Source organism: Miniopterus schreibersii (genome assembly GCF_964146895.1).
Source record: "Miniopterus schreibersii genome assembly, chromosome: 4".
Lineage (NCBI taxonomy): Eukaryota > Metazoa > Chordata > Mammalia > Chiroptera > Miniopteridae > Miniopterus > Miniopterus schreibersii.
Window position 1 is genome coordinate 64,217,952 of NC_138105.1, and position 25,415 is coordinate 64,243,366.

General features: G+C 47.6%; 1 protein-coding gene across 7 annotated transcripts; it reads right to left on the reverse strand.

Moving 5' to 3' along the window:
- Positions 1-736: 736 nt before the first annotated feature.
- PWWP3A (PWWP domain containing 3A, DNA repair factor) lies at positions 737-25,415 on the reverse strand. 7 transcript variants are annotated; one of them, XM_081134476.1, is made up of 15 exons: positions 25,329-25,369; positions 24,089-24,213; positions 23,421-23,506; positions 22,267-22,337; positions 21,450-21,516; positions 19,971-20,759; positions 18,875-18,976; positions 16,290-16,360; positions 14,596-14,672; positions 13,882-13,942; positions 11,803-11,878; positions 11,307-11,357; positions 10,277-10,713; positions 4,812-4,900; positions 737-2,578 (listed from the first exon to the last, which is right to left on the reverse strand). In XM_081134476.1, exons 5-15 carry the CDS (start codon positions 21,490-21,492, stop codon positions 2,491-2,493), a joined length of 1,884 nt encoding a protein of 627 aa, XP_080990602.1. In that variant the 5' UTR covers positions 21,493-21,516; positions 22,267-22,337; positions 23,421-23,506; positions 24,089-24,213; positions 25,329-25,369; the 3' UTR covers positions 737-2,490. The 7 variants fall into 7 exon arrangements, with proteins under 7 accessions (XP_080990602.1, XP_080990601.1, XP_080990598.1 ...); XM_081134475.1 differs by having other exon boundaries at positions 25,194-25,358; XM_081134472.1 differs by lacking the exon at positions 21,450-21,516 and having other exon boundaries at positions 25,329-25,415.

Genomic DNA, 25,415 nt, shown 5'->3' on the forward strand with positions numbered 1-25,415 from the left:
GCAACTAGCTAGAGAAAGCCCATTGGGAAGGGATGAAGGAGGCACGCAGGAGTCACCGCCTACACACCAAAGGTGACAGGGAAAGGTGGCAAGATCCCCATTGGTTTATGGGGGTGCTCCTGGCAAGTGGTTAGGGCCAGGGATGCTGCTCAACACCCCCTCCAGTGCCCAGGATGCCTCCCACTCCCCACCCCCCACCCTGTGTCAGCAATGCAGAGGGGAGAGCCTGTTGTAAGGGACACAGGCTCAGCTGCCAGAACACCGGAGGGAAGCCATCACCATTGAGAATGGTGGGTGCAGGAGGGTACAGGTGGGTGGGGTGCCCCAGCTACAGCCCCACCTTGTGTTGGGTGAAGTCTGTCTTATCTTCTCCATGCTTGAGAAGCACCTGAGCAGCACTGGCTTCCCCAGGGGCAGTGGCCACCTCTCAGGCCTTCTAGGGCATTTCTCACTTAGCAAGTAAACTGGCTGGGACTTCCTGAACTACTGCCACCATCCATCCATTCAGAGGAAGAATAGACCCCCACCCCCACCACCCTAACAGCCACCTTGCCTCAGGACAAAGTTTGAACACAAACACCCTTAGAATCCACAAAAACATAGCAAGCATTGAAAACACCTGTTGGGACGTGGGACCAGGATGTGGGTTAGAAGCCTCCCCAGATGGGGCCAGGTTTGGACCCTACAAACTCCAAGCCCACCTGAGGGAGACCACATGCAGAGCCCAGGAAAGCAGTCAGAGCTCCAAAATAGCATTTACTTCCAGTCTGAATGGTTCAAGTCTACAAGCACAGCCTTGAAACACAGTGAAGATCAAAGAAATAGGAATTTAAAAAATACTTCACAATGATGAAATAGCCCCATGTGGGCCAGTTTCCATGGGGCCTCATGGACATCTGTGACCCAAGAGAGCAGCCAGTGTATTTGTACATCGGAGACTTGCTGTCAGTAGACAGTGCTGTCAAACTTTTCTGGAATGGAGGTAGGGCCATTGTGGCAGTGCTGCTGGGGCCCTCCGGTGTGGGGTAGAGGGCTCTCTGTCCAAGAAGAGTGACTGGTGCAGGGCCAGGCTTTTAGGCATCAGGGACCTTCCCCATCAGATGCAGACCCCCACCCACCATGGTCTTGGCTTTGGGCCACCAGTCCCTCTTTGCCAAGCATGGCCCTAAACTGTCACCCCTCCGGCCATCTTGGGAGGGATGACGGCAGGGCTGCTAGAGCTGCATGTAACAATTTCCTGCTCTTAGATTTGAGCAAAATCAACTGAGACAAGATTGCTGGCAGGATTCTGGGGCCCCAAAGTGACACACCATTTCCCCAGCACATTCTCTAATCAACCAGAGGTGATTTCTGCAGCTCCTTCCTGCTCAGACAACCTCCTGGCATCGGGGCACCTGCCCTCACGCATTCTCAAGCATGAGAATCTCCTTCTGACTGCCCTCTGTGGTAATTCCTGTCAGGTAAGGGGGACATTGGGGGAGAGGGTGCTGTCATCATGGTGGGGGCACTGACCTCAGCCCATGGGTAACAATGAAGCCAGGGTGGTGACAATGGGGCAGGGCTTCGAAGTTATCACCAACAATGTTTACTGCCACATACAGTGTCTCATCAGCTTAGAATAAATAACTCATTGGTGTGTGGCTCTGACTGGTACCCATGTTCAAGGCCTGGCCAAGTAAAAATGAGGCATGGGTTTGCATACAGCTGGGGTCCCAAGCCAGGTCATGCTTCGAGTAGGAACAAGAGCCCAATCCTGTGGCTTTCAGACCAAGAGCCAGGGCCAGGGCATGTACACGATGACCTTAGCTGTCCATGTGGGAACAACAAACACACAGAATCATCACAGACACCCATGTAGACTACCAAGACTACCACAGCATTGGCTGGGCTGTGACAATGCTCAGCACTGGGACATGCTGTCAGGCATGGAAATCCACAGGGGACAGGTGGCCTCCACATTCATCTGGAGGGGAGACTCACCCCCCACCATGAGATCGAATGGAAAGAGGCCATGGGAAGATTTATGTCCTTCTCTTGTCCTGCACGAGCAACATAGCAAATGCTAAAGCATAAGAGGTTCTGCCTTTTACAAACACTGGTTTTCCTAAAAAAAAGTATAATGAGGCACAGCAAACTCAGGAACCACCTTAAGAGGAAACCACACAAAGGAGGGGGGGAAAATACACTATAACTCTGGAGCTATACATTCATATCGGACTCTTTTAAAAAAACCTCCCGTTTAATATCGGATACAATGCTTTTTAACATAAAAAGACAAATGTGTACCTTATATTAAACTATTCTGTACAGTCACAAGTAATGAAACAAAGCAAAATAAGTCAGTTTTGTCCTTTCAAAAACCTTTCAGGAACTGTACCTTCCCCAAAAAGCCAGGAAAATAGAACCCACAGACAGATCTGATGTACACATCTCCCCAGTCCCATCTTCAGAAAGCGTGTGCAACAGACCAGGGACCTCTGGCAACTGTCACTACAAATGATGGAATGACGGTGCCTTCCCACATCGGGATCGCTGGTTCCTTTCTTCTAGGAGCTGGTTGTCAAATATTTCTTTTTCCCTTCAGAAGACAAAAAGTGACAACTTCATTTTAGTAATTAATCATGTCTTAAAGAGCATGAAACAGAGGAGCTGGTGTATGATGGGGGCAGTTTCAGTTTGGGAAGATGGAAAGTTCTGGAGATGATGGTGGTGGTGGTTGTACAACAATGTGAATGTGTTTAATGCTGCTGAACTGTCCACTTAAAAATGGTTAAGATAGCCCTAGCCGGTTTGGCTTAGTGGTTAAAACATCTACCTGCAGACTGAAGGGTCCCAGGTTCGATCCTGGTCAAGGGCATGTACCTTGGTTACAGGTTCGATTCCTGGCCTTGGTTGGTATGCAAGCGGAAGGCAACCAATCAATGTGTCTCTCTCACATTGATGTTTCTAGCTCGCTTGCTCCCCCCCGCTCTTTCCCTTCCACTCTCTCTGAAGAGCAATGGAAAAAATACCCTCAGGTGAGGATTAAAAAAAAAACAAAAATGGTTAACAGTTGGTTAGAGCACTGTCCTGATATGCCAAGGTTGTGGGTTCAATGCCCGGTCGGGGCATATACAAGAATCAACTAATGAACACATAAATAAGTGGGAACAACAAATTGATGTTGTTTTTTCTCTTTCTCTCCCCTCACCCTACAATCAATAATAAAAAGGTTTTCTTTAATGGTTAAGATTGTAAAGTCATGTTATATATATTTTACCACAAATAAATAAAAATTATTTTTAAAAGTATGAAATATCAAATTGTCTTTATTAAGTGACTCCCAATTCAGAAAAGCTGTGTTAATAATCACTCGGACAGCCACTGCATTCCGGATAGAAATAAACAAGGAACATCAATTCTGAGGTGGCCCAGCTAAACACAGGAACATTGGTGAGGTAAATGTGCATGCATTAGTTCAAAACAAGAAACACAGGGAGCCTGAAAATGAGCACAATGGAAACAGCACACACATCTTTGCAATACAGAGTAAAAAGTTAGATGTGTGCACAACCTCTTAACTTTTAAGATGAGAGGGACACAAGGGTGAATGGATCCCATGATAGACAGACCATGTGGCTGAAAACTGGGGTCAAAGGACAAAAACAGAGGCCAGTCACTAATTGTGTTCCTTAGTCCCCAAGGGAATAAAATGGGGCCAGTGTTTTCACCCTAATTCAGTCACGTCAGCCAATGAACCTCACTTCCAGGGGGCATTTGACACGTTCATGGCAGGCAGAGGCTGCAAAGAACTCCTAATACTCTTAATATTGGCAACCCAGCAGAGGAGAGAATGTGGAGATGGAAATATGATCACAGGGGCAGAAAGCTGAGCTCCCAGATATCATTGCTCCACCCTCCTCCCAAGACCACTATCTTGATTCGTGTATGAATCACATCAGGCCAGACCCCTGAAATCTGGGGACAGAGACACCAAATTTGTTTCCAAAGGCCCTTCCTGTCAAGTGAGCTGCACACAGAGCCAAGTGACTCTTCTGTGGGCAACGCACAGGAGGGCTGTCATCCACTAAGGCTGACAGGCAACCCCCCACGCTCCCCCCACACATGCTGGGGCCCTGCCTGGGAAGGATACCAAGTGTCTTCACCCCTGAGTGTCCTGTGACAGTGCCCAGTCAGCCCTGGATGGAGCCCCTGGCCTGTGACTCTAGTTGAGTCTTCAGCCTTTCACTGGCATGCAGCCACGCCTGTTTCCAGCAAGGCCTGGCAGCATGCCCAGAAGGGATTAGGGGCTCCAGGGTCAGAAATCCAAGGGCAGCTAATCACACCAATGTGAGAGAAACGTCTTGATCAGAGCCTTCTCTGACTGGTGAGGACCCATCAGGCCAAGTACTGCCTGTTCTCAAACAGCCACGGCATTGCAGCAACAGGGGAAGAGAGTTGACAATACAAACATCAGCCCTCAGCAACAGGAGTTTAGGCAGAAAGGCCAGAACGCACATCCAACAGTCACCCTGGCCACCCCTATAGGGCACTATGTGGGCACTCGGTTTGTGTCCCGTGCAGGGACCAGGGCCCACGGCCCAAACTCGCCAGAGGACAGGAATGTCCACTGCAGGCTTCACCAGGTTCGTCTGGCACTCCATCAGCCAAGTGCTAATGTGTATTTTCAAGTTTATGTAACTCATTTACCAAGTGGGCATCTGGTCTAACATGTCAAGAGGGGCCTCAGTCCCAGCTATGAGCAAGTGTGCAAATACAAGCCTTGGGAGGTAAGTGGTAAAATGGTTGGGGCAGGGCTCTGAGCAGCCTACCGGTAGCTCAGCAAAGGTCCTCTGATGTACTTCTCCTCGGCTGTCTTGTAATCTACCTCGTCGACTGCAGAGATTGCACAGATGATGGCCTGCAAGAGGGGGACAGGTCAACCTTGGGCCAACCCATTCGTGGTGCTGAGCTTTGAAGAATTAGCAAGGGGCCACATGCTGGCTTCCAGACACATTCTGGTTTATGGCTTAAAAGATACATAGAGAAACTGTGAAATCTCCACTTGTAATAGTTTATGAATTAAATCAGTAACATTACCTTCTGAACTAAAGATGAGAGTTCCCATCACTAAAAGCATATAACAAAAGGCAGCACCCAAACCAACAAGTGCATTTTTGAAATTTTTTGAGTTTACCGTTAAAAAAACAACTAGGTACAATACTGATGACTTAAATACATAATAGATGCCTGATATCAAGGAATCACTGTCAATTTTTTTAGGTGAAATAACAGCACTGTGGTTATATCAAAACACATTAGGGACAAGGCACTCTCTGTGGGGCTGTCCTGGGCACTGGGTGGTTGAGAAGCATGCCGAACCCCACACCATCAATGGCAAGAGCAACCCTAGTGTGACAACCCCAGATGTCCCCAGGAAGCAGGATCACCCCAGTTTACAAATATACAAGGAAGTATTTATGAATAAAAAATGTTTGGGCCCAGCCAGGTGTGGCTCAGCGGTTGAGCGTCGACCTAGGATCCAGGTGATGAGGGTTCAATTCCCGGTCAGGGCACATGCCCGGGTTGCAGGCTCAATCCCCAGTCAGGGGCGGCAAGAGGCAGCCGATCAATGATCTCTCATCATTGATGTTTCTCTCTCTCTCCCTCCCTCTCCTTTCCTCTCTCTGAAATCAATAAAGATTTTTTTTTTTTTTTTAAAAAGAAGCTTGGGCCAAAGATTAAAGATGGTGGCGGACTGAGTGGAAGCTACACTGACATTCTCCTGGGACAAAACTGGAATTACAACTAAAATACAGAAAAACCATCCTGAATAATCAACTGTAACTGAAGATGAGCTGGAGAGCACCCTCATAACCAAGCAGGAAAAGTGGAGACCACATAGAGACTGGTAGGAAGTATGGAGTTGCGAAAGGGCTGGCGGGGCTCCCACAGCCAGCAGCTGAAGGTCCAGAGGGAGATCTCAGCTGTGGGGGTTCCCACTGAGGACTCTGGGGCCTAACCCCCAGGCTGGGCTTCCCAGCCAAGAACACCAGAACTGAGAAAGATGCCCATGTAACATCTGGCTGTGAAAAGCAGCAGGGTTTCTGTTTGCCAGGGAGAGATGGCTGGAAATGCAGGCCCTCTCTTAAAGAGCCAATACACAAAGTTTTGGGTGCAGCCACTCACCTTGGGCTCCAGCAAAGGGAGGGCAGAGTGGACTGGAGCTGCGTGGGGAGAATCTAGGGTTGTGGGCTCTAGAGACAGAGCTCAGAGAGCATCCTTCTGGATTCCTGTGCCAAGTCACTCCCCCATACTGCAGAGGACATCTTTCAGAGGCAGACATTTACCTTCCAAGCAGCTTTTGCCTGAGGGAGGAGCAACTGCCCCATCCTGATGGAAAACCTCTCGCCCTACTGGAGTTACTATAGCCCGAGGCTCAATAAGAAACTGATAACAATCAGCCACCCCATCCTGTGGAGTTTCTACAGCCTGGGGCTCATTAGGAGAATCAGGCTGATCAGCATGCAGGCAGAGGCAGACTTCAGAGTGCTTTCTTTGCCTGATCTGCTTCTGGAGCCGGGCCTTGGAAAAGCAGATTTTGTTGTGCATCTTGGTCCTGTCCAAATGCACCCAGCCCCAAAGAGGAAACCTCAAGCTGTGGGTTGTTGATAGCTCCAAACAGGGTACTCAAGGCTAGTCACAAACAGCATCTGACACTGGCCTGCACCAGAGACCTTCCAAAAGGACTGAGAGTCCTAGCAGGCCTACCTAATACACAGAAACAAACTCAAATGGGCAGCCAAAATGGGGAGACAAAAAAAGCCCCAAATGAAAGAATATGAGAAGTCCCCAGAAAAAGAGCTAAATTAAATGGAGATAAGCAATCTATCAAATATAGAGTTCAGAATACTGATTGTAAGGATGCTCAACAGCATGAAAAATGGTATGAAAACTATGAAAAATGCCCAGTCAAAAATGAAGAATGACATAGCAGAAATAAAGAATACATTAGAAGGAATACAGCAGATTAGAGGAAGCTGAGGATTGGATCAGCGAATTAGAAAACAGGGTAGAAAAAAATCACTCAATTAGAGATCCAAAAAGAAAAAAACAATTAAAAAACAGGACAGTCTAAGGGAGCTGTGGGACAACATCAAACGTAACAATATCCGCATAAACGGAGTGCCAGAAGAGGTAGAAAGTAAGCAAGGGCTAGAGAACCTGTTTGAAGAAATAATGGCAGAAAACTTCCCTAACTTGGTGAAGGAAAAAGTCACACAAGTTCAGGAGGCACAGAAAGTCCCAAACAAGAAGAATCCAAAGAAGCCCACACCCAGACGCATAATAATTAAAATGCCAAAAATTCAAGACAAAGAGAGAATTATTAAAGGTAGCAAGAGAAAAGCAATCTGTTACCTACAAAGGAGTTCCCATAAGGTTGTCACCTGACTTCTCATCAGAAACTCTACAGGCCAGAAGGGAATGTCATGAAGTATTCACAGTAATGCAAAATAAGGATCTGAAACCAAGACTACTCTATCCAGCAAAGCTAGCATTAAAAATAGATGGTGAAATAAAGAGCTTCCCAGACAAAAAAAGGCTAAAGGAGTTTATCACCACCAAACCAGCACTGCAGGAAATGTTAAAGGGACTGCTGTAATAATAATAAAAAATAGAGAAACACAGGCATAAAGAATTAAAATGGTAATAAATAAGGACCTATCAATACTAACCTTAAGGACTTTAAGGGAGAGATCAACAGCAATACAGTCATAGTTGTGGACTTTAACACCCCACTGACTTCACTGGATAGATCTTCCAGACAAAACGTCAACACAGAAACAGTGACTCTAAATGGCACACTAGATCAGATGCATTTAATTGATATTTACAGGACATTTCACCCCAAAGCTGCAGAATATACATTCCTCTCAAGTGCACATGGGTCATGCTCAAAGATAGACCACATGTTAGGACACAAAACAAATCTCTACAAGTTCAAGACGACTGAAATCATATCAAGCATCTCAGATCACAATGGCATGAAATTAGAAATCAACTACCGTAAAAACACTCAAAAACATTCAAACACACTGAGGCTAAATAGCATGTTATTAAATAATGAATAGGTTACCAATAAGATCAAGAAAGAAATCAAGCCCGGCCAGCCATGGTTCAGCAGTTGAGCATCGACCTAGGATCCAGGAAATCGAGGTTCGATTCCCGGTCAGGGCACATGCCCAGGCTGTGGGCTCGATCCCCAGTCGGGGTGTGCAGGAGGCAGCCGATCAATGACTCTCTCATCATTGATGTTTCTATCTCTCTCTCTCTCCCTCTCCCTCTCTCTGAAATCAATAAAGATATATTTTTTAAAAAACAAATCAAAAACTTCCTGGAAACAAATGGAATGAACACACAACAACCCAAAATCTATGGGCACAGCGAAAGCAGTCCTAAGAGGGAAGTTCATAGCACTACAGGCATGCCTCAAAAAGAAAAATTTTTAGAAAACTATCTAACCCTACAACTTAAAGAATTAGAAAGCTCCCCTGTGAAGCCATCGAGACCAGGGCTTTTGTTTGCCGGGAGTTTTTTTTTATTACTGCTTTGATTTCATCAGCTGTTATTAGCCTATTCAGGTTTTCTGATTCTTCCCGATTCAGTTTTACACTGATCTCACTCATATGTGGAACCCAATAAACAAAACAAACTGAGGGACAAAACAGATCCAGAGGCATAGAAGCATGGAACAGACTTATGAATCTCAACAGGAAGGTGGGGGTGGGGGAGTAAGTGGGGAAAGATTAATCAAAGAACTTATATGCATATAATGCATAACCCATGGACACAGACAATAGTGTGGTGAAGGCCTGGGGGGGGGGTGGATGTGGGGTGGAGAGGATCAATGGGGGAGAAAGGATATCTGTAATATTTTCAACAATAAAGATAAAAAAATAAAAAATAAAAAGTTTGGGTCCTGGCCGAGTAGCTCAGTTGGTTAGAACATTGTCCCAATGTGTCAAGGTTGCAAGTTCAATCCCCTGTGAGGGCACATACAAGAATCAACCAATGACTAAGCTAGTTTAACACTTCAGCAAATGTTTAAGAAGAAAAAAAGCTTTGCCAAGAACTAAGAAATACAAGCTAGTAAAAATTAGACTGCAAAGTATGAGGGGTTTTTTCCTTTACTGAAAGCAAGCCGTGGCCTATAAAAACCACTCTTAGGAGCCTTTACTATTTGGATTCAAAACTCAGTATTCTCTTTCTATTTTTATTCGAAAGTTTGAGTCATGGTCTTAGATAGCAGCTATTCTTTGAGAGAGGAAACTGGTTTGTAATAATACTGCAAATAAAAACTCCATTCCTACCAAACATCTTATTTTTACAAAACCTGTAATCCTGATGAGTTGGTATGAAAGAGGATTATCTTGCAGAATAACTTGATACATTAAAAAGATGTATCTGATTTTATATCTTACATATTTATTTGAGCTTTTGGACAGCTGAAATATTAGTTTGTAGTCTACCCATAAGAAAAAATAGGCAAACAACATACTGTTCATTAGTAGTATGTTAAGTAACTTGTTTTTCAAATGTCAACAACAAAAAGTTTTGAGAGAGGAAAAAAAATAAATCAAACAATGAATGTATAAATAGTTGGAACAGCAAGTAGATGTTTCTCTCTCTCCCCCTTCCTTTCTCTAAAATCAATAAATAAAAATAAATAATGTATCAAAAAATTTTTAAAGTGTTTGGGATCCTCCCCCTCCAAAAAAAACCTAATCTGAAGGGAGGACTGGAGGCACATACGGACTGAGGTCACCATTCCAGCCAGGTGATGAGCACATACATTCATGATGTTCTTTTGTTTTTGTATATATTTGAAACTTTCTACAATTATAAAGTTCAACACATTTGCATTTGACAGTGTCTTGTCCACACAGTGCATACACGCCCAGCAGCGCCCTTTCTGAACTTCACAGTAACCAAGGAGCCATGTCTGCTCTTTGCCCAGCCTGGCCCCAGCACTGAGGAAAGTTAAAACTCCCTTTTCCCAAGTAAATTCTGGAACAGTCACTACATGTGCACACAGATGAAGCCTGCATCTTATTCCCCTCCCAGGGCTGGCAATGAGATCTGAACATCCTGGCTCTATGCCACTGCCCATGGAATGGCCTGGAGAGTTCTGGGGCTCCACGATGCAGGCGCCTCCAGGCAGATTTTGGGAGGGTGACACTCAGCACCAAACCACCCCATGCCCTGTACAGACCACCCTCACACATAGGCCACTCACTTCAGGCAGAAGAACGTCTAGGATGAAGCGGATTCTGTCGCAGTTGATCTGCGTCAGCATCCTACTGCCTGTCTCCTGGTAGACCCCTTGCAAGTACTTCACCACCAGGTCCAGCTGTTCCTCATCCTCCAGATACGTCTCTACACATGTCACATACTGCCCCGAGTTCAGAAATGTCTTCAGCCACCTGGATGGCTTCCTGTTCTTCAAGATGGCCCGCAGGTGGTTCTCAGCGCCCTTCGCCTTCACAATGTACTCCACCAGCTTCTGGTTGGCCCGGTCCCGGGCAGCTCGCGACCTATCAGGCAGGACTTTTCTGCGGGGCTTCCTTCCGCCCCAGGGACTCCTGGTCACAGGCATCTTAGGGTCCTCATGGCAGAGCTGAGGGAACCGGGTCCCCAAGACATCCTGCTGGATGGACTTGCGGACAGGATAGCCTACAGAGAAGGCATGTGTCTGTGGAACTGCAGACCAGGTGGGGTCCCCTTACTATGACCTGGGGGTGTGGAGGAGACCCCAACCCTGGGCAGCCCCATTCCTAAAGGGTTCTTCCTCTGACAGAAGCCCTCATCTCTCTCCCAACTCTGCCCTTCAGCTAAGTTTAACCTCAAACAGCAGAGCCCCTCCAGCCCCCCAAATGAAGCATTAATTCATCTACTTCTCTCTTTAAGGAATGGGACAGTATGTGGCTGTCACTAAGCAGAGAGACAAAAGGCAGACAGAAAGTGCTGTGCATGTATTTTAACACATTGTATGCGGGAAACGTATTTATACGTTTTACATTAACTGGTAGTAGAGCGCGTGATAAAAACTACCTGCAATGTGTTAATGTTTGGGCTTATCACTGACAGGGCAGTTTTGGATATGAACCTGCTGTCCAGGCCCCAACGGCAGGGAGAGGAGACCTGGGGACACCCCACAGACACCAGGCCAGGCTGCACGGTCCCACAATCCAGGAGAAGGCTTGGGGACCTGTTGCTTTTGGATTAAAAAGTGGGCAACGCATTTCAAGAGGAGCTGGTGGACTTACTTATATTGGCTGCATAATATTCCAGAAAAGAGCCAGAGAAGGAACCACACCCTGCAGAGGAGAGAGGAGGGGAGAAGGCACACATGAGATACACTCTGGAAACTCCTTCCAGGTTGCAGGGTGAGGCTGCTCCGACGTCAGCCCCAAGCAAACCCCTTCCAGTGGGAGGGCTGGTGCAGCATGGAGCCTGAGGCCACAAAAAGGCCAGGCATTTCTACTAACAAACCTGATTCAGATTCCCAACAGCCCCCAACTTGGGGTGAACAGAAACCAGCTCTGGTTCAAGGCCCCGTCTTTTGTCCATGCCCAACATCACCACCTCTTCCTAGTCACCTGCTCATACACCTGTGCTGGGGACACAACCGTCAGGGGCTGGGCCAGACTATCATGGGGAATGGGCCGTGCTCAGCCTTCACCACCAGAGTGTCTGTAAAGGAGGCCCCATGCTGCTGCCCGGCCTGCTCCCTTTGTCTGAGGCTGTGGAGGTCCCACATACCAAGCCGGACCCTGTAGTCGGTGATCAGGGAGACGCACCAGCCAATGGCCTGGTCGAAGTCCTCCTTGGCCTCGTTCTGCAATGAGAGAGATAGCAGGTGTTAACGGGAGTCTGCTGGGCTCCTCCCTATTGCCTACTATCTCGGCGCCCTTGTCCAGGAAGGGCACCTGGAAGATGTCCCCAGGCCATGCTCCCAAGGCTGGGAGGGAATGCCCGGCAAGGCCCAGGTGTGGGGCCAGGCTGCTCAGAACATGGTCCCTTGTTAGCCTGGCTCTGGACCAGAGACCTGAAGACTCTAAGGAGGAAGGTGAATAAACACCCCAAATTACAGCTGCCATGACCATCATAAGGAGAGGACTTTAAAAGTGTGAAATAAATCTTTCTAAGAGATGTCTCTGTGCCCAGCACTTAAGACAGGGGCAGCATAAGCCTAGAGGAAGTGACACTCGGCCACCACCAAGCCAAGAACAATATAACAGGCAAGGCTTCCTAACCTGGAATGAGCTCCCAGGAAACATTCACAGGCTCAAGATGAACCTGAGACCCACATCCTATGTTACTGCTGCCTTGGCCTGGCCACCCTCTCATGGTCACATGAGGCAGGTGAGGGATGCAAGCACAGCAAGCAGCTCCAGAAGGCCAAACTGACTGGCACCTGGGATGGCAGGTGGTCTGGCTCCTCAGGGAAGGAGACACACAGGGCCCTAGAGATGCTGCAAAGCAGTGACAATCACATAAAAGCCAGTGGAGGCCATGAGAGCCAATCTGTCAACGACCCAGAACAGGCAACACATCTAACCCTTGGATGTGCTGCTCACTGCTACTCAAAGGAACCAACCCCTTGTGCTCCCCTACATAATCTCACAAGTGAACTTGGGGAACAGGAAGCTGGCCATAGATGCCCTCCAGGAATATAGGCCACATGAGGCCCACATGCCATCTTCTCACAACAGATCTTAAAGCAAGATTCCTGCTCTCCTTTCTGCACCATACCCCCACCATGGGAAAGCTACCAGGATCCTAAGAATGCACTCAGCACTTAGAGCAGTTAACCCTGGCCTGGAAGGCTAGGTTAACAGCTCCCTGTACTTACAGGCTGGCATTCAGGAAGACTGGAACCTTGCAAGACTAGAACCAGGCCCCTTCCAGAACCAGGCCCCACCGACAGGCACTCTAATGGGGACTGGGTGCCCAGCACCGGTTGTAAGTTAGATGTAGCAGTGAACAAACTCAGACAAAAGGAGCAAGGCTCATGTTGTGGAGATGGGCAAATCAGGGAAAAAAGGAAGGGATGGGGCCTAGTGTGGATGCCAATCTTCCAAACACCCACCCGTCCCTGCAGCCCAAGGCCTGCTGTCCTCAAGAAAACAGCACACTTGTGGGCAGTGAGCTTTCCAGATCCCAGCACTCGGAGGACACAACTCAGATACAGGCTGCTTCCCAACCTGGAAACCCTGGCAACTGCCATGGGAACCCCTACAGTGGGGTATAGGCAGGAGCCTCCCTGCCCTGCCCAGTTTTGGTTTGTTTTTTTAAAAGCTAGAATAACAAAGAGTGGTGTCTCAAAGCTAAACAGACAGCATGTTGAATGGAGCAGCACCTCATGGCTAATGGACCCATATATAAAAAAACTGATCACAGAACTGTGGGGACACAGCCACTGGAAGCACAGCAGGTACACTGGGGAGTGTCCTCACCCCAATCTATGTTGTGCTCAGGCACCAAGTGGGCAGGGTCCCTACCCCAAGAGGCTTGGGTGCCCCATCCCAAGGGGCAGCCTCAGAAGGAACTGGAGGGAGCAGGCCTCCTGTCCAGGCTCTCTTCCACCTTACCCCCCAGCCCAGAACAAACGGTTCCCCATGCCACAGCCTCAGTTTCCACCCCTGCACAGCAGGGCAGACAGGTGGCAAACTCCTGGGTGGTTGAGAGTCCCATGCAGAAACCCCTGAGAGTAGTGGCCAGAGCTGACACAGAAGGTGCCTAGTACTACCCCACGATAGTGGTTTCAAAGGCTACGTGAAGGACACTGTCACCAGTCATAAGGGAGCTATTTAGCAAAGCAGGTAACAAGCCACCTACCAGAAGCGCCTGTTTTTCTTTACAGTCGAAGTGCTTCAGCCTCTTCAGAGGCACTGTGATCCTGCAGAAAGCAGAGGTAAGGTTACACATATGTAAGGCACTCCGTAAAAAAACATTCTCTTTCTCTGACAGAGTAAGTAGGGGCCAAACTGGGACCTCTGCCAGACCAGGTCACCCAAAGTGACTGTTGTCCCCAGCTGCCCAAGGAAGCCCCTTGGAGCCAGGTCCTGGAGTGATGGGTACCCTTGAGTGGGTCCCTAAAGGGGACACAGCTGGGGCCGCTGTACAGGATAAACGCCAGGGCACAATCTCCACAATGTTGGTGACCAAGGGAGAGGTGAAAGCACCAAAGTGCCAGAGGGTCAGAGAGGACCAGCTCTACACAGTCACGTGAGTGATGAGTGGTGTGGTGCCTTCAGAGCCTGTTGGGAGCGAGTGACATGTTGTATGTATTCTCACCCCAGGACAAAGGGTGAGTAGAGAAAGACAAAACTCAGACTGAGTCAGGATCACCGCTCATGCCCTACATGGAGGGAGCCACCTTTGCTAGTTTCTGGGAATTGGGGGTCTGATGTATGTCTGGCTAGGAGGCGTTTCAAAGCCAGCAAATAAAGGTTAGAAAACTGAGCTGCGTGACCAGGCAGGCCCGAGATGCCTGCTCCCCAGCTCCTATCCTGGGAAGTGTCCATAAAGAGGCAGGGATGATGGGCTCACCCTCGCCCTTTTGGGTCCATGTCTCCTTCAATGAAAAGCACACTGGCTTTCTTGTCTCTCCGTTTCACACTCTTGACCTATGAGTAAAGCCAAGAAAACAAAGCATTGAGAACCCAGGAGAAGCTATGGGTGTTAAATACTTTTCTGACACTACCTCACTGAGAGAGAGAGGTGACCAACTGACACGTGTGACGGGAATGCCGCTGGCTGGGGGACTGAGGTAAAGCCCACAGGGTAACATGGTTAGGAACTGCCTGAGTTTTGCTGCATGCACGGCTCGGAGAGATTTCACAACTGAGCAGAATCAGGCAGGGTTTTCTTACATTTTTAAATAAAAGCATTACTGCTGCTGACAGCCATCTCTACATAATCATCATGGCTGATTGTCCTGTGGCTAAGCAGGACTACCTGAGGGCACATGAGATAGAGGCAGGACCTGACTCAAACCTGCATCCTTGGACTGTGAAGGCCAAGAAACCCCTTTCTGCAGTGCCTCACAGGCTGCACACAGGGTTCACTGGCAAGGGTGGGTGTGGACACCAATGCCCCAAGAATATGTCATGTTGGTGACCCATTAACCAGCAGGGCCCCCAGGGAACTGGTGGAAATGAGGAGTGGTGTGGTGCCTTCAGAGCCGAAAGGGTTGCAAGGGCCGAGAAAAGGGTGCCTACTGCAAGCGGGCTGTGGCATCTGTTGGGAAGTGGATGCTGGAGGAAGGAGGGGGGCCCCGAAAAGGCCACCACAACTGTGCCAGGGGCTGTATTGAAACACCCAGCTGACCAGACGTGTTCAAGCTACAAATTCTACCCATAAACGCTGCAGGGTCTGGTGCTGCCCTTCCTGAAGTCACGCCATCTTGTGCCTAGAACGTGGCTACATTTAAGCTTATTCACCACACTGGGGCACTGGGCAGGATCTCAAATGCCTGTTTTTATTTTATCTTTTATTTATTGATTTTAGACAGAGAGAGGAAGGGAGAGAGAGAAATCAAACAAACATTGATTTGTTGTTCCACTTATTTATGCATTCATTGGTTGATAATTGTACGTGCCCTGACCGGGGATTAAACCTGCAACTTTGGTGTATGAGGATGATGCACTAACCAAATGAGCTACCCAGCGAGGGCTTCAAACACCTGTTTTTTATGTACGATGGGTCCCTACCCAAATATCTAAAAGATTAAAAAGCTCCTACAGGGAAGAAACTGAAATGCACAACATTTAAAATGAGCAAATTGGGATATTTTTCTCAAGCAGGTTTTTCTAAGCCTGGATTGTAAAAATTTGACTTGTAAACCTTACCAATGGTGCCATGATGACTAAATTCCCTTTGTTTAGGTACATGTGCTTCCAGAAATCCTGCTTATAAGCCCATCCCTTTTCCCAGTAATAATGAAATGGAGAAAACATTTGTCCACGTCCAACTGTCAAGGGGGCTGAGTAACTGCACTTAGGAGATAAGAGTTGTTCTTGCTCGGCCAGGCGTGGCTCAACGGTTGAGCATCGACCGAGGATCCAGGCGAGCAGGGTTCGATTCCCGGTCAGGGCACATGCCCGGGATGCGGGCTAGGCAGCCGATCAATGACTCTCTCATCATTGATGTTTCTATCTCTCTCTCCCCCTCTCCTTTCCTCTCTCTGAAATCAATAAAGATATATATATATATATATATATATAAAAAAGTGTTGTTCTTACCACTGCAGGCCAGAAGGGGTATTTTTGGTATTTAAGCCAGACCAGCATTCCTACTTCAAACGAACGTGGTTCTAGAATTAAAAATAAAGAAAAATAAAACTAGAGAACAGACAAGTCAGATCCATGTCAAGCAGCAAATGCATCAGCTTGAGAAAACAGTTACTGTGACAATGTTTAAATGTGATGTTAATACAGTTCACTTAAAAGATCACAAGGCCCGACTGGCGTGGCTCAGCAGTTGAGCATTGACCTATGATCCAAAAGGTCCTGGTTCAATACCAGGTCAGGGCACATGCCTGGGTTGCTGGCTTGATCCTCAGTGGGGGGTGTGCAGAAGGCAGCTGATCAATGACTCTCATCATTGATGTTTCTATCTCTCACTCATTTTCCCTTCCTCTCTCTGAAATCAATAAAGACATATTAAAAAAAAAAAAATCACAAGGACTAGAAAGGTCTCTAACTTCTGTCCTAGAACTAGAATCTCCGGGCTGATTAGGAGCATGCTGAACGGCTAAGAGCAAGGCACCATGCTGGTTTCCAAAAGATGACAAAATACCACGGTCACTTAAGTGGTAAAACAGGGAAGCTGGTAGCAGGGACTCTGTACCACATTAGCAACATCTCTATAAATCTCAAATTACTCCAAAATAAGCTTTATTTATTATTATTATTTTTTAATCCTCACCTGAGGATCTTTTTTACATTGCTTTTCAGAGAGTGGAAGGGAGAGGAAGAGAGACAGTGTGAGAGAAACATCAGTGTGAGAGAAACACATTGATTGGTTGCCTCCTTCACTTGCCTCAACGAAGGCCAGAGATCAAGCCTGCAACTGAGGTAGGTGCCCTTGGCTGGAATCAAACCCAGGACCCTTCAGTCCGAGGGCCAACGCTCTAACCACTGAGCCAAACCAGCCAGGGCAATAAACTTTATATGTTTAAGTGTTGGTAGAAAACAGAAAGGAGCCAATAGCACACAATGAAGACCCAATGTGAGAACTCAGTTTCTGAGAAGCTCATCTGTCTGAGGAACTGGAGGCTTTTAAGGGGAAAGAAGAATTATTTAAATAATGATCAGAGATCTACAAAATTATTTCTGAACAAAATTAAATTCTTTTCCACCAAAAACTCCCAAATGAGCAAATAAATTGGGTTACAAAACCTTGGAGAAGAAAGGCTGGTGTTTGACACAGAGCCAGGATCCTCCATCTGACACTACTGTGGGAGAAGGGAAGCCATGCTGTCAAACTACCTAACAGTTAAAAGTTTACAGAGTGAGAAGTGAGACTTAGGGAGGACAGAAGCAAACTGGGAAACTGCCTTCCACAGGTCTGTGAGGGGCTGTTACCTCGTGAGAAGCCTCCCTTTCTCAGAAGACAATGGGTCAGGGACAGCCAGCCAATTCAAGGACCAACACAAACTGTCAGGGTGAAGGGGAAAACCCACACCAAATGGAAGCAGAAACCAGGAGAAAAAACAAACATCCAAGTTTGGGGATTGAGGCAACCTGACCTCCAGCTGGTGGCAGTGGGGACAGAAATACCCCTTTGGAAAAAGGCAGTTTCCCGTCTCTGGTCCAGGAAGCCCTGCTCCAGGAGCTGATGCTACAGAGTTATTTCCTAGAAGCATGCATCACAGGCACTGTGGCCCCACAGTTGTGGGACAATCCAGACACCCAACGGTGAGGACAGCTCCGTATGTGATTGCGTCACTCCTAGCAAATAGTAACTAGTTTCCACTGAGAATAATCAGACCACCATGTGGAAATGTAAAAAATGTCTGAATTATCATTAATTTTAAAAAAAGGAAAATGCAAACCTCTAAGTACAGTGACAGAGTGAGAGAAAAGCACTTGGTGGTTTGGGGGAAAAACAGTGTGACAAGGGTACGCAGGCAGCATGGGAGACATGGTGACACCATGGGGCTATACTCATGTGGCTTTCTGGTCTTGCAAGCTGTTGCCATTGGGAGGATGGGGGACAGGTCCCCATCCCTCTCTGTGCTATTTATGCAACATCCTGTGAATCTGTAATTCTTTCAGTATCGAAAGGTTAAAAAAAAAAAAGACTAGACTTAACCTGAGAGGTTAATGGGCAAGTCTAACTAGGGAACCAGTTCTTGATTATTTATTTCATGAAGCAAATGGGTCCCTAGCTCTGATCTGTTCAGGGCAGTCTGCTCAGAGCACCAGCATGTGTAGGAGGGCAAGAACTCCTGCCTCTAAAAGACACACAGGCGCTGTTTCCAAACGCCTGTGAGAAGTGCCAGGCCACACCCTAATGGTGACCAGAGAGCCCACCTGTCCATTTGGTTGTCCTGTTCCCATGACGGGAAACCAGGACAAGGGAAGAAAGTCATGTGCTGACAAAGAGTTCCTCCTTCCTTTGTGTGGTTAAGCTTAAGGCAGGGAACCAAAAACATGACACTTTCCAAGTTCTTGGCTCAGCAGGAGAAAAACGAAAGAGCAACAGACCTTCAGGCAAAGGTGTCACAGTGGTCCACGAATGCATACTTCCTTCCAGAGGATCGAGACACCGGAGAATATTCCCCCTACTCTACCCCCACCCCAGAATCATTCTCAAGCCTTACCGTGATATAAAAGGATTCTTGGGGGCTCCTCATCTTCCTCCTCCTCCTCCAGGATGGAATTAATGGGATCCAACTCCATTGACTCTTCAGAAGACTGACGGTCTGCCAATAATGTCAGATTAGACTTTCATGGTCAGTGACTCATCCCAAGAAAAACACTTTGTAATCCATGACCATCAGGGAGAATAGATCCCATGTTACAGACTTCCACACTGCCCGATTCAAGTGGGGTACATTTCCATTAGAGGGCATTTAAAAGACAAATGAGACAAAGGGTGAGACAGAGGGCACAGACGCCTTTTACGCCAAGGATGGAAAGCACAAAAAGCAATAAAAGTCACAGGAGGTTGACTGGATTCTGGGCAAGATTCCTTTTGTGGGGCTTATTCCTTTCTAGTGTGAATCACTCAGTGGATGTGCAGAGACAGGGATGCAACTGGGGGACAAGGCAAGGCTGTAGTCAGAACACAGGGAGGTGTGAACCAGTTCTCTGCAACCTGCGAATATGCCAGGGTGTAGGCTTCATGGAGGAAGTTTATACTCAGGGCAGAACCCTGGGAAGTAGGTGGCTAGCAAGTAGAACTCCAGATACCCCAAGCAAGCAGAAATGAAGACTTCTCAATTAACGTTTCAAAAGTTGGATGCTACAATGTGAAAATGGAAAAAAAATCAGAGTCTGACTGAAGCCACATAGAAATGTATCTACATGGGAAGTCAGAAGGAGCCTCTGGAGTGGGTTCATTACTTTGAGGTTCCCGTATTCTCATCTCTGCAACAGTTTAAGAACTGAATTAATCCTGGAAGGGAGCATTTTCACAGCCACAGTGCCTCCCACAACTGGGTTGCACAGGGCTGTGGGCAAGCTGCCCCAGGCCCCACTCCATCTTCTCCCCTTCAAAACAAAAATAACAACATGAATATGGGGAGAAGTGGAGTCATTAACAGGCAGACAAAAAGGAACTGGGAGATCTCTGTTCTGGATCTATTCTGGTACTGATCTCATTAACACCTGGTTAAAAATACAAGGGGCCTGGCTCTGGATCTGGCTGAGGGAGGATCAGAACCCCACCCCGTCCCAGGGCTGAGACAGACCTACCTTCCTCCAAGACAGGGAGACTCGTGTCCTCGGAGGGAGTGAGGAGGATGGGCGGGCCAAGCCTACTGGCACTTCGCAGAGTCATGCATCCCCTTAGCCCAGACCTCTGGCTGCCACCAGCGCACAGCTGCTTAGTGGGTGGGCTTCCAATATCCGGGTAGGCTGGGTGCATAGTGGGGCTGCCTGATGACAAACCTGAGTGATGACCTTTGGCACACAGACCCTGCTCCCTAACTGCAGAAGGTGAGCTCTGGGCTGCAGGGCTGCCTGTCTCTTCCTTGATCTCTTTTTCCCGATCTCCCACTGAAAGTGAAGAGCCGTTCTGACACCTGCTCGGCTCCTGTGCCAAATTTTTCCCCCTTTTACTCAGGGTCGTCCCATTTTTGAGGTGTATTTTTGATCTACTCCAGTCCTGAGAACCACCTTCAGCTGAGACCACCAGGGTGAGTGGGCTTTCACTTTCCCCAATCCCCTTCTTGTGGTCCACTTGGCACTTGAGATCATTTTCACTAGTGGACGAGCCTGAGAGCCTCTGGTGTACACGTTCCCTTCTCTCAGGTCCTGACCTGCCCAACACCCCCTCATGGAAAAGAGATGAAGGGTTGGGATCACAGAGTGAGGACGCCAGTTCCATGTGCTTCTCTCCTGCAGAAACGGCAGTTCCTTCTTCCCTTGTAGAGCTTTCTTGATGCAAACTGGTTCTCTCGTTCAAAACATCCAAAGCCACTCGAAGTGACCGTCTGTAGGTTAATTCTTCCACGGGTTTGGCCGAAACCTTGTTCTGTGAGGCTGAAGGATGGTAAATAAACAAAGCCTAGTGACGTCCAGATGCCCGGGCACTGCCATAAAAGCATCACTTTACAGGCTCCGTAGCTAGTTTTCCACTAAAGGGAGAACTGACACTTCTCCCTTGTCTTCCAAGGGGGACAGGGCTACAAAACCGTAGCTGGCTGGGGTCTGCATTCAGGCCTGTGGGGCTCGGTTTTTTAAAAAACAAACTGAGTGACCCTAACCTGATTGGGTTAAAAAAATTAATTCCTCCGGATTACAAAACAATCCTGCCAGAGAAACACATTCAGATGTTTCACAAATCCTCTTGTATCCTGACAACTTCCAGTTCAATCAGAGTCAATGAGAACCCACTCCAAGGAAATAAAGAACTGGGAGGCAATGTGTTCTGGGATAGGGGGTAGGGTGGGAAAGAGCAGACTGAAAGGACTCCTTGTGGGCCGGTCAATTTTCCATACTTCTCTGCAAGGGCATCTCAAAGGCAGGAAAGAGCACCCTGGGTGTGGAGTTCAGCCTGGCCTCTCTGCAGAAACAGCGTCATTTATTCATTCCAATACACAGACCTGATGCTATTCATGGGAACTAGCTGACAGATGCAACTTGAAAGCTCAGCAGGTATAACCTCCATCAACACAGGACTTCCTGTGTTTCATATAAAGGCACCCACAAATAATTGGCCCCCAACACTACCTGAGCAAACAGATGGCGGTGACTGAGAGGTGATGGTTGACATGCCACGGGTGTGCAAGGGTGAAACCTGCTTTGAAAAATAAACAGCTGCTTTTCCAAAGACAGGAATATAGACCCTATTTTATAAACGCCATGGGAGGGAATTCTGGATGACCTTTTTACAAGACAAACAGTCCCCTTGCACATGGGACAAGCACTCCCACTTTGAGGAGAGAAAACTCAGGGCTGCCTTCGATGGGAGTTTCCTGGGGAGTGGGGGTGGCTCAGCAGTGCCCAACAGGACCCTACTACCTGCTACACGCCCAGGCAAAGTCTCCTACCTATGCAATATGCAAAGGAGGTGGGGTCACCAAGTTCCCTTTCCCAGACTACAGGTAGCCAGGAATGCTGATGGCAGGCCAGCCGCTCGGGCTCAGCTTCGGAATTTAAATACACAACCTACTGCTTCTGAAATCTCAGGCATAGACCAGACCAGCAACATCACCATTTTACGGTCTTACTTTGGGATGGGGGGGGGGGGGGAATTCTCTCTACCTCTCAAGGAAGTAAACCCATTCCATATCCTGTGTACCCAGGAGATCAGGGATGTGACCAGCAGATCCTGACACTTGTGGCCAGCCACTCTGGGAGTCAAGCACAGATCAGTTCTAGGGGCAAATTCTAGAAAGTACACCTATTATCTTCCCCTCCTTAGGCTCAGAGAATTCACATTTCCTTGTGTGACAAGACTAACAGGTGAGTCAGGTCATTTTGACCTGGAGAGCTGTGTCCCTACATGTCCCAAACTCTCCTTTGTTAAGGCCTCACAGTTCCTTACCCAATAAGGCAGCGATGTCCTCGATGTGGGACTTCCTCAGAATCTTGGCTTCCGTGCTTTTCACTCTCACTCTGCAGGGACAGAAATGACTGTCATACGCTACCTGCCAAGGCCATGGAGACATTTTCAAACATGTTTTTCTTCAGATGACAAAGGAATTAGGCCTCTTTTCTTCCTTTTCAACTTTCCACTTAAGCCAAGTTACAGCCAACTAGGAATCTGTGTGCCTAAAGTTAAGAGTCAGCAAGGATCCTGGTGAATGTTTTGTGGGTTTTTTTCTCCTTTTAAGACAGAAAAGGTTGGCTGAATTTAAGAGTAAAAATGAATTCAAACTGTGACTTTTATAAGGCAAATCTTACTTTCAACTGCACGGATAACCCCTTTGTTAAATTGTCTAAGTAGAGATAATGTCACTAATAGGTGTTTACAGCCCAGCAGGTATGTTTTAGTTTAAAAGGATGTGCTTTCCTTTCAAATTCGAGTATTCAATTACCTTTCCAGGCTCAGGAAAAGTGTGAGCTGGGGACTAAGCAAGTTTAGGAGGAGGCTCTGAAAAAGCGGGGTAGAGATCTGCACCAGGAGCCCACTGGGTTTTAATTCTCTATTTAGAATTAGGAATTCTTTCATCAGACACAGGAAGCCAGTCTTACATGATCTATTCATCATTCTAGATTATTTTATGTCCTTCCATCCCAGATAATCAACAAAACAGCAATGAGCCGCCAGAGTCAAGGGTTTGCCTTCTGAATTCTAAATAATAGTTTATTTGAGGGGCAGGCTCAAACATCAAATAGTTCAAAACCGATGGGCCTATTACACAAGTTTCTGAAAAAAAGGCACACAAATCTGTGGGAAGGAAATACCCCTATTTGAACACCAATGATGAGAGTTTACCCTATTGTAATTTTATATTTATTCCATTTTTGTACTGGTCTCCCTGGAGATCACACACAATGCCTTTTATAGATCTTCAATTTCCAAACTGATATAACACTAAAATCAGTTGTTTTCCTCTTAAGGTTATTATGAGCACTAATCAGTTACAATAACTGAAGAGTTAATTTAGGGATGGACTTCACTTTTGTTGGTGGGGGGCAGGGTATCAGAAATCTCAAAGGGAAATAAATAGTCTTAAAAAACCCATAACACTTAACTTTTTGTCTACGGAGAGTATTTGAACATTTAGAAAAAATCTCTTTTTTCTCTTAGTTGTTGTTGACATCTCAGTTCTGGTCAAAACCTATGTTTCAAAAAAAAAAAAATCCTTGTTATTAAGACACAACAGTTGACAGAGTAAGATGTAGTGACAACAAACAGATACAAATGTAGCATATAATTCTTAAAAGTATAAAAGCACAGAACTTCAGAGATATTCTATCTAATCTCCCTTATTTTGCAAGTGGGGAAACTGAGGCACGAGAGGTCACTGGCAGACCCTGACAAGAATGGGTTTCTCTGCCTTTCAGTTTGACTCTCTTCCTATCACTTGGCTGGAAAGTCTCCCCAGATCCTCTCATTATTTACTATCACGGGGCTCCCTGCCAAAAACTTCCTTGAGTTACAGCCATACATGCCTTTTAAAGCTGACTCTGTTAATTTTTTTTTAGTGTGAAAAAAAAGACATTTCCAGCAGTTTAACCTTGTAAGCACTCCACCAAAAACCCATTAAACGCAGAATGAGATTTGATGCCAACAAAAACAGCAGCCAACTTGTTCAGGCTCAATTATTCCACTGAAGCAACTCCTAAATCTCTCTTGATAAAGATTTTACTTGTCACCCAAAGTCATTTCTATTCCTGAAATTAGACAATAACACTGTCACCTTTGCTGGCCATAATCGCTCTTTCCATCTGCAGAGGACATACTTGGCATCCGTCATGATTCGGACTCATGTGGCAAATGGTAAAGATATGGCACAAAGTGCTTGAAGGTCTGGTGCGAAGGACCCTGCAACAAAATTTGCAGGGTGTTTTCTAACGTGGTTTGCTGGCGATTTTAATGCAGACACAGCCCTTCAAGTCCACGGTTATGGGGGTTTATTCTCACATTGTATCCCTGCACACAGATGCTTGATATCAAATAGGGAATGACTGACCCTGGTACCCAAGGAGGCACCTGGGTTTTTTTCATAAATAAAACAGCCAAATTCCCTCCCCAAAGGCTGTGTCTAGATTGTTTTTTAAAGGCTCCTGACTAAATCACCTCTCTGTTGTAGACCACCTCCGGACTTCAGCACCGGAAGCATTTTAAACTAACAAAATCCACAATCCTCCCCCATTTGGGGAACTAACAGTTGATCTCAGAGCAAAAAAATAAAATCGGAGGGAAAGGCCTGCTCTTTTGGCCGCCATGTCCCTGAAGGACGGGACAGCTGCAGGCAGTCCTTACATCAATGGGAATGCTGGTTGGGCTGTCAGCACAAACGAAAAGGGGGGGGGGGGTCGTTTGTGTAAAGGAGGGGTTCACCACAGCAGCGAAGGGAGGAGGGTCAGCATAGGTGGGGATTCAGGCAGAGATGGAGATTAAGGCAGCAGAGAAGTTTAATCAGCAGAAGGGATTCAGGCAGTAAAGCAAGGGAATGGAACAGCAGAGGAAGGGTCCACATAGAGGAGGTACAGGGGACAGAGGAAGGGGTTTGGGCAGCAAAGGCGGGGTTGAGTCAGCAGAGGAGGGGGTTCGGGCAGCAGAGAGGGACTCACGCAGCAAAGGGGGATTCAGGCAGCAAGGGGGTTCGGGTTGCAGCAGGGGGGCTCAGGCAGTAGAGGTTAGTCAGAACGGAGGAGCGGCTCACGCAGCAGGGGAGGGGCTTCCCGCGGCAGCGCGGGTGAACGCCCTGAGAGGTCTCTTTCGGGGTTCGCTCCTTCCCCCAGGCCCGACCGCCTCAGGCCTCGGACCCGGCCGACCCGAGTACAGCGCGCCGGGCTCACCGGACGCCTGGCCTCCCCAGCGCGGCGTCTCCAAGCGCGGCGTGGAGAGCTAGGAGGCCGCGGCGGCCCAACGGCGGTAGCGCCCGCACCACCCCAGCAGCCGCCGCCGCCGCCGCCGCCCACGCCTGCGCTCACCACCTCCACAGCCGCCTCCGCCGTTCCCCCGAGCCGGGGGCGGAGCTAGCCTTGCGGGGCCGCCGAGTTTCTCACCAGCCGACCAAT